Source organism: Danio rerio, chromosome 5 (genome assembly GCF_052040795.2).
Source record: "Danio rerio strain M-AB ecotype USA chromosome 5, GRCz13ab, whole genome shotgun sequence".
NCBI lineage: Eukaryota > Metazoa > Chordata > Actinopteri > Cypriniformes > Danionidae > Danio > Danio rerio.
Genome location: NC_141025.1, coordinates 9330001 through 9337500, shown reverse-complemented (window position 1 = coordinate 9337500; position 7500 = coordinate 9330001). Strand labels below are relative to the sequence as shown.

General features: G+C 37.0%; 2 protein-coding genes across 2 annotated transcripts in view; one reads left to right on the top strand and one right to left on the bottom strand.

Annotated features, from left to right (window-relative positions):
- fyb1a (FYN binding protein 1 a) overlaps nucleotides 1-7145 on the top strand; it is a 36657-nt gene extending 29512 nt beyond the window's left edge. Inside the window, exons 15-19 of the mRNA XM_087253205.1 lie at nucleotides 4326-4428; nucleotides 4496-4658; nucleotides 4757-4787; nucleotides 6583-6614; nucleotides 6710-7145. Coding sequence (XP_087109331.1) covers nucleotides 4326-4428; nucleotides 4496-4658; nucleotides 4757-4787; nucleotides 6583-6614; nucleotides 6710-6732 — 352 coding nt within the window. The 3' untranslated portion in view covers nucleotides 6733-7145. The remainder of the gene's footprint in view (nucleotides 1-4325; nucleotides 4429-4495; nucleotides 4659-4756; nucleotides 4788-6582; nucleotides 6615-6709) is intronic.
- Nucleotides 1-7500, bottom strand: part of osmr (oncostatin M receptor) — a 151812-nt gene that overhangs the window by 12824 nt on the left and 131488 nt on the right. The window lies entirely within an intron of this gene.

The window sequence follows — 7500 nt, the reverse complement described above, 5'->3', positions numbered from 1 at the left end:
ACATACTGTAGCTTAACATAGATGGAAAAAAGGACATGACAATATTTCCGATTGTGGAAACATCCTAGCATATCAGGCAGGCAGGACAGTATGCTGTTGTAGTTCTAGTTAAATTAAAATGGATTCAGTTCAGGTTTAAACATTGGGCTCTATTTTGATGGTCCATGCGCAAAATGCAGGGCGCAAATGTTTTCAGGGCGTGTCAGGACGTGTTTTTGCTAATTTAAGGACGGGAAATCTGCCTTGCGCTTCGGCGCATGATCTAAAAGAGTTGAGTTTATTGTCTTAATGAGTTATAGGTGTGTTTTGAGAATAAACCAATTAGAGTCTCATCTCCCATTCCCTTTAAGAGTCAGCTGCGTCGCGCCAAGAGCGCATTCGCTATTTACAGGACGCAAAGTAAGTTTAAGTGGAAAAAATGAGCATTTCACAAGCAAACAGTTCACAGTTAATAGTTTTTAAACAGAAAACTGATAAACAGAGCATCTACTGCGTAAGAATGAGGGATAATGGATCACTTTGGATAGAGAAACCTTTACGCACAGACATCAATTAGCCTATAAATAAATAATTTTGTTTGTTAAGCGCAAATATTCATTTCAAAACTATTTCTTAATTCAGTTCTAATTTCCAGTAAACGAATAAATGAATAATAATAACGAAGTATGTTCAAAAACCTGAGTTATATCCTAAAACACATGCTGTGCCCCATATGGTCTAAAACCTGCAGGTGGGCAAATCTAAGCTTGTTTTTAATAAAACAAATATAAATATGGATATAATAAATAATACTGCTAATAATAATAACATTATACAAAAGCAAATTGTTATGAATGAACTGAAAAAGCCTCCCGAGATAAAGAAGACATAAAAGCAGTGATTTTTCATATTTATGTAGGCTAGAAAATAATATGTTTTGTAATATTTTAATCCTTTATATTTATATTCTATATCTATTCTTATTATATCCTATATATATCCTTAATATTTAAATTTTTTCATATGTAAAGATATTTGCCTATTGCTCTCTTGTGCATATTAAGCAGTGTGTAAGCGAGGCGCAACTCTGTGACGGAGTTTAGACCGGGTTAGTTTTGGTCTAATGAAAAATCTATTATAGATTCTCAAAATAGCAACGCGCCAGCGATCCGCCACAGAACGCCTTCCTTTTTAGACCAGAACACCTATGGGCGCACAAATGAGCGCTAATGCATTTGCTATTTAAACAGCGTAGCGCAACGCCTCAAAAAGACTATTGCGCCGCGTCTTGCGCCACACTGCACCGGGTGTATGATAGGGCCCATTGTCATTATTAGGTTTAGTTCAGTTTTATTTAGTTCATTTTAATACAAATATGCTTTACCAAAGCAAGCCAGGGGCGATAGTAACAAGGAATCAAATGGATGCAGGACGTATCAAAGATTATGTGAACCTCGGGATAATTACTGACCAACATTCAATTCCTCTTTATTTCTGTAGCGCTTTTACAATGTAGATTGTGTCAAAGCAGCTTCACATAGAAGATTATAATAAATTGAAACAGTGTCGGTTCAGTTTTGTGTTAAAGTTCAGTTCAGTGTGGTTTAATATTCACTCCTGAGAGTTCAAACACTGAAGAGCAAATCCATCGATGCGCAGCTCTACAAGTCCCGAACCAAGCAAGCCAGTGACGACAGTGGTGTGGAACAAATTTTACCAATTGATAAAAGTGAAAGAAAAAAGCCTTGAGAGAAACCAAGCTCAGTTGGGCACGACCATTTCTCCTTTGGCCAAACGTCTTGTGTAGAGCTGCTGTCTAGGCGCCTGAGGCTGGAGAATGCTGAAAGTCAATCGTGGAGAAGCTGCAGGTGTTCTGACTGTTCTGATTGGCTAAAGCAGACGTCTCACGTTAGCACGTTCTAGACGTGCACGCGCTCTTTCCGGCAATCTTCCTTTTGCGTTCACACAGCGCAGCATTCCGGCAAATTACCGGTAATCTTACAACTTCTCTTTCCGGAAAATAGCCAGAATGAATTTACCGGTATTTTCAAAAAGGGCCTGTTCACACATACACACCTTTCTCGGAAAATTGCCGGTAATTTTCTGGAAAGGTGTGTATGTGTGAAAGGGGCTATTGATAGCTTATGTCGAGGTCTGGTAACATTTTTAAGATGAAAAAATGCAGTTTTACAGGTGCTTAAAATCTGGCCTTCAGCTGACAGAGTGCTATCAAAAATCTTCCCCAAAGTTTTGACATGAGCATAGATGTTATCCGAATGGCGTACTGTATATGCACACAGATTTTAAGTAAATCTTTACAAATCAGTGATCTTAACTGCCTAATTAATACGCAAAATAAAGTGGGTCTCAGACTGGACAGGAAGCACTGATTAAATTCTGCTCCCTGTATTTAAAATATGAAAATGTACTGCATTTTACCCCAGTATTTTCAATAAAGTTTCTACGCTAGTCTGCTGCTATTGATGGCGCTAGCATCTACACGTCTTTCATCTCGTTTTAGGCTTGAACAACTAAAAGAATGCTTAGGTTTATTTAACTGATTGTATTTTAATTCCAGTACAACATCGATTCTGTAAATGGAACCTTATGAAATTGAAAGTAGTCACATAAACTTTCGACCAGAAGTTTATTGTTGGCTGAAAACACTAGCTGTGCATATAGCCCAATGCAGTGTCTTTTTGGGAAGTGTTCCACTTTGGAGGATTTGTATTTCAAAGTTATGTGTTTTTTTTTTATGTATAGTTATGTATGATCACATTACATAATATTGTACTAGTTAGTTTGCACGATACTAGCATTTAGCGTAAAGTGCAATTATTTGTTGGGAGAACTGAAAATTCCATGTTGACTTTTCTAAAGGCAGTCAGTTAATAATAATAATAATAATAATAATTCCTTCCTTAATAATTCCTTACATTTATATAGCGCTTTTCTGGGCACTCAAAGCGCTACTAGGAGTGTAACAATAACAATACAGGCCCAATACAGCAGGCGTGAATGGCACTCACAAGAGAAATTTGAATTCTGAAAAAGTGTTCACAGTGACCTCTGGTGGATTCGTGAAAACAAAAACTGCAAAAAACGTAGCTCCTGGGACATATTTGGCGCTCTCCAGAAATGTATATAGCGGTACATTTTCACAAAGAGCCTGTATTGTTATCGTTACACTCCTAGTAGCGCTTTGAGTGCCTAGAGACTCCTCAGAGACTCATTCATTTGTTTGGCATTTAAACTGATCTAAATCGTTATATATCTGAATCAATTTTCAACCAGTTTGCAGTTCGTATTTTCTGCCTTTCAAGGCTTTGAAAGGGTTATACATATTTTTATCTTGAATTGGCTAGGTTATTGTAATTCCCTTCATGTATATTTTAGCCATACCTCTATTACTCATCTGCAGATGGTGCAGAATGCAGCTGATCATTTGTTGACTGGAGAATAGAACACACTATTCTAGGCCATTCCAGAATTTAGGAGCCATATATGGGAAGGCTCGACCTCCTTTAGTGGACTTACAAAACGCATCTCTACTCTTATTTCTGTTTTATTTGAGCTTTGTTTTAAAAGGTACGTGCTTATACATCACTTTGGTAAACACTTGTTGTTTGAAAAGCGCTTTATAAATAAACATCGACTTGACTTTATCGTTCAACACACGCTCATTCTGAAAACGTAGCCCTATATATATTTCTGTAGATCGCAAATTATGTAGCCAGAAGTACATATGGCTGCATTTAGTTTTTAAAATGAATGCTACAGGGAGGTATGACGCCGTTCCTTTTTACGCTTACCAGCTGACTGCCTGCCTCCGTGTGGAAACTGTTACCAGTTTGTCCAGTTAGCTTTCCATGTACGTCAGCAGACTTGAGCTGCAGAGAGAAGTTAACAACGACGACGGGGTTCTTAAAACTGTCGGTTGGGTTTAGGGAAGGGGGTTGGTTGGTCAATCGGTGCTTTTGAAAACACTATTGGTTGGGTTTAGGGAGGGAGGAGGCTGGATCAGTCATTCAGTAAGTCAGTTAGTCAGTCGACACCGGCCTCTGGTGGATTTATGCGAGAACAGCAGGTGCGAATGGCACTCACGAGAGAAATTTGAATTCTGAAAAAGCATACACAGTGACCTCTGGTGGATTCGTGAAAACAAAAGCTGCAAAAAACGTAGCTCCTGGGACATATTTGGTGCTCTCCAGAAATGTATATAGCGGTACATTTTCACAAAGAGCCTATATTGTTATCGTTACACTCCTAGTATATGCATCTGCTATTATTATTTTTTTAAGATGGTAAAATGAAGTTCATATCTTCTTATTCTCTCTTGTTCACAGCAGTGTTCCACAGTTCAGCTCAACAAGCAAAGCAACCGAAATGGACCCGAAGAAAAAGAAAAAGTTTGAGAAGGAGGAGAAAGAGTTCCGGAAGAAGTTTAAAGTAAGACACACAGAAGTTGAACTGTTTAACTCTCCCACATACTAACCCTCATTGCTTTTTCTCACAGTATAACGCTGAAATCAAAGTGCTGTATGAAGCTACTGTCCTCCAAACACTGGTCATAAAGAAGTTTGGTAATAAAGACTTGCCGGTTAAACCTGGAGAAACGATAGATGTGATCCTTCATCAAGCAGGCGACAAACTCATCGGCCGCAACAGTGAAGGAAAATGTGAGTTTGTCAAGGAAATAAAACATGTTGTGCTGTGAATATGCATCATTCCAGCAAAGCAGGAAATGGTTATTAAATATAATTCCTCTATGTTTCAGTTGGCTATGTGTTTACTGCTAATTTGGAGCCGTAAGTACCATCTTTCTGTTGTAAAAATTAGTATATTGTATTGTTTAAATGTATGTTTTTGCTTTTCAAAGCACACTGGGGCTCATTTGATATGCATAATTAAAGTATTAGACAGTATTATCTTAAGCAATATATTGTATTAGAAATATTTATTTATTTAATAAATTATATATTTATTTATTTTAAAATGCCATTGATTTCTGTAATCCAAAGAACAATTTTGATTGTGATTACCTGAGATTTTAATGTCACATGATGCCCAAGACACATTTATTATCATTTTCATGTTGGAAACAGTTGCTTAATGTTTTTATGGAGACCAAAATACTCATGAAAACCATAATAATAATTCAGAAGTAAGTTGAAAATTCTTTAGTTCAACAAAGATACAGTTCAATTCAAGGGTCAAAAAAATTGTTTAATCAAAAAAATGTACGCTAAACAACACTGTTTGCAACAGGAATAAATACATAGAACACCTTAGCAACTGGCTAGCAACACTTTAGCAACCACTTAGAGCACCCTAGCAACCACATAGCAACATCCTATTAACACCTTTGCAACCACCTAGCAACGCCTTAGCAACTGCATAGCAACCACTCAGAACACTCTAGCAACCACCTAGCAACACTTTAGTAACAACCTAGAACACCTTAGCAAACACCTTAGCAACCACCTAGCAATGCCTTAGCAACCCCCTAGCAACACCTTAGCAACTTTCTAGCAACACCTTAGCATCCACCTTGCAACACCTTAGCGACCACCTAGCAACACCTTAGCAACCACTAAGCAATGCCTTAGTAACCACTCAGAACACCATAGCAACCACCTAGCAACACCTTAGCAACCACTCAGAACACCCTAGCAACTACCTAGCAACACTTTAGCAACCCCCTAGAACACCCTAGCCACTGCCTTGTAACACCTTAGCAACTGACTAGAACACCCTACCAACCGCCTAGTAACACCTTAGCAACCGCCTAGCAACCACTCAGAACACCACAGCAACACCTTAGCAACCGCCTAGTAACACCTTAGCAAGCACTCAAAACACCCTAGCAACACCTTAGCAACCACCTAGAACATCCGATCCACCGCCTAGCAAGAAACGCGCCGATCCATACTAGAAACATACTAACCTATTTGTACTTTTCCATCTATGCCGACTGCTTCAAACTTCCTAAAACCACTTCAATTATTTAATTTTAAAACTACTTCAAACTTTCAGACGTGGCTTTCTCAAGCCTCAATAAAGTTTGTCTATGAACTTTGCTTTTCTAGTTAGTAAATTCTCACAATTAGTATTTGAGTTAGTAACTGAGTTACACAATTCTTCACCTTAGAATTCTAAGGTTCTATCTGACATTTTTGTCAAAATTGAGTTATTGACATATTCTTATTAAATGACAGCTTATTTACATTATGGGATTTTTTTTATAAGTTGTTTACATTTTAAGACATGTTATTTAAAAAACAAATGTTACACGCATACTGTTTGCTAAGGAATGCAAAAACTTTAAAGCTTATTATCTCAATTTTTCAAAACGCAGATAGAACCTTATAATTTCAAGGTGACAAATTATAAAAGTAAGTAATTACCAGGGAAAGTCAAATTAATGTCAAATGAATAAACAAACACTGTACACTAATTTGCGCTATTTTAATGTTGTTGTGGGACAATGATAGACAACAGCAGCATGTCCTCAACTATATATTTAGATGTTAGTCTCTCTCTTTCTCTCTGATCAGTTGACCTGTACTTGATTTTGTGTGTGTTTCACTTTCTCTCTTTAAGGGACGGATCGGTTTATGATGATGTTGGTGATGGTGAGGCTTAACTTGCAAAACTGAAATATAAATGTTGATTATTTGTGTAATGTAATAATTGCTTATTATTTGTTCTGCTTTCTTGTTTGTTGCAGAGTGCATCTACGACAATGACTGAAGCATTGACAAATGCTTTTAAGTTTTCATCGTCTTAAAGGGATAGTTCACATAAAAATCTAAATTTACTCATATGCAAACGGTTGCAAACCTTTAGGAGCTTCTTGATTTAGTTGAAAACAAAAGAAGATATTATCAAGAATGCTGAAAACCTGTAACCATTAACCTCCATAGTAGGAAGAACAAATACTATGGAAGTCAATGGTTACAGGTTTTCAGCATTTTTCAAAATATTTTCGATAGTGTCCAACAAGAAAGGTTTAGAACAAGTGAAGGGAGAGTAAACAGTGAATAAATTTTCATTTGATGAAAGCAATATATCACATGTTATTGTTTGAGAATGATTTATATGTAGTGAAAACTATTGTACATAGTATATACGCCTCAGTGAATAAACTGATTTGTGATCTTAAAGCATGTCTTTGAGTGAATTGAATGTTATACAGTTTCTGAGCGGTGGAAATGTCTAATAATATTGTAGTCATATTTAATATATTGACCTTATTCTAAAATGTGGAAGTGCGCCTGTTTTCGCGATTGTCTTAGAACTTCCGATTCAGTCGCCTATGGGAGAAATGACTAGGAATAATAAACGGTAGAAAATGGCCAAACTACTTGCTCAACAAACAAATGTTTGCATGACTACGCAGACCAAGTAGCATATTATAATAAGAAAATATTAAATTGCAACATCAAGCAGCGTAACGAGCAGTTGTTAACGTCAAAAAAAGAATGGAAGTGAATGAGACCGGAAGTCGCGAGACAAAAA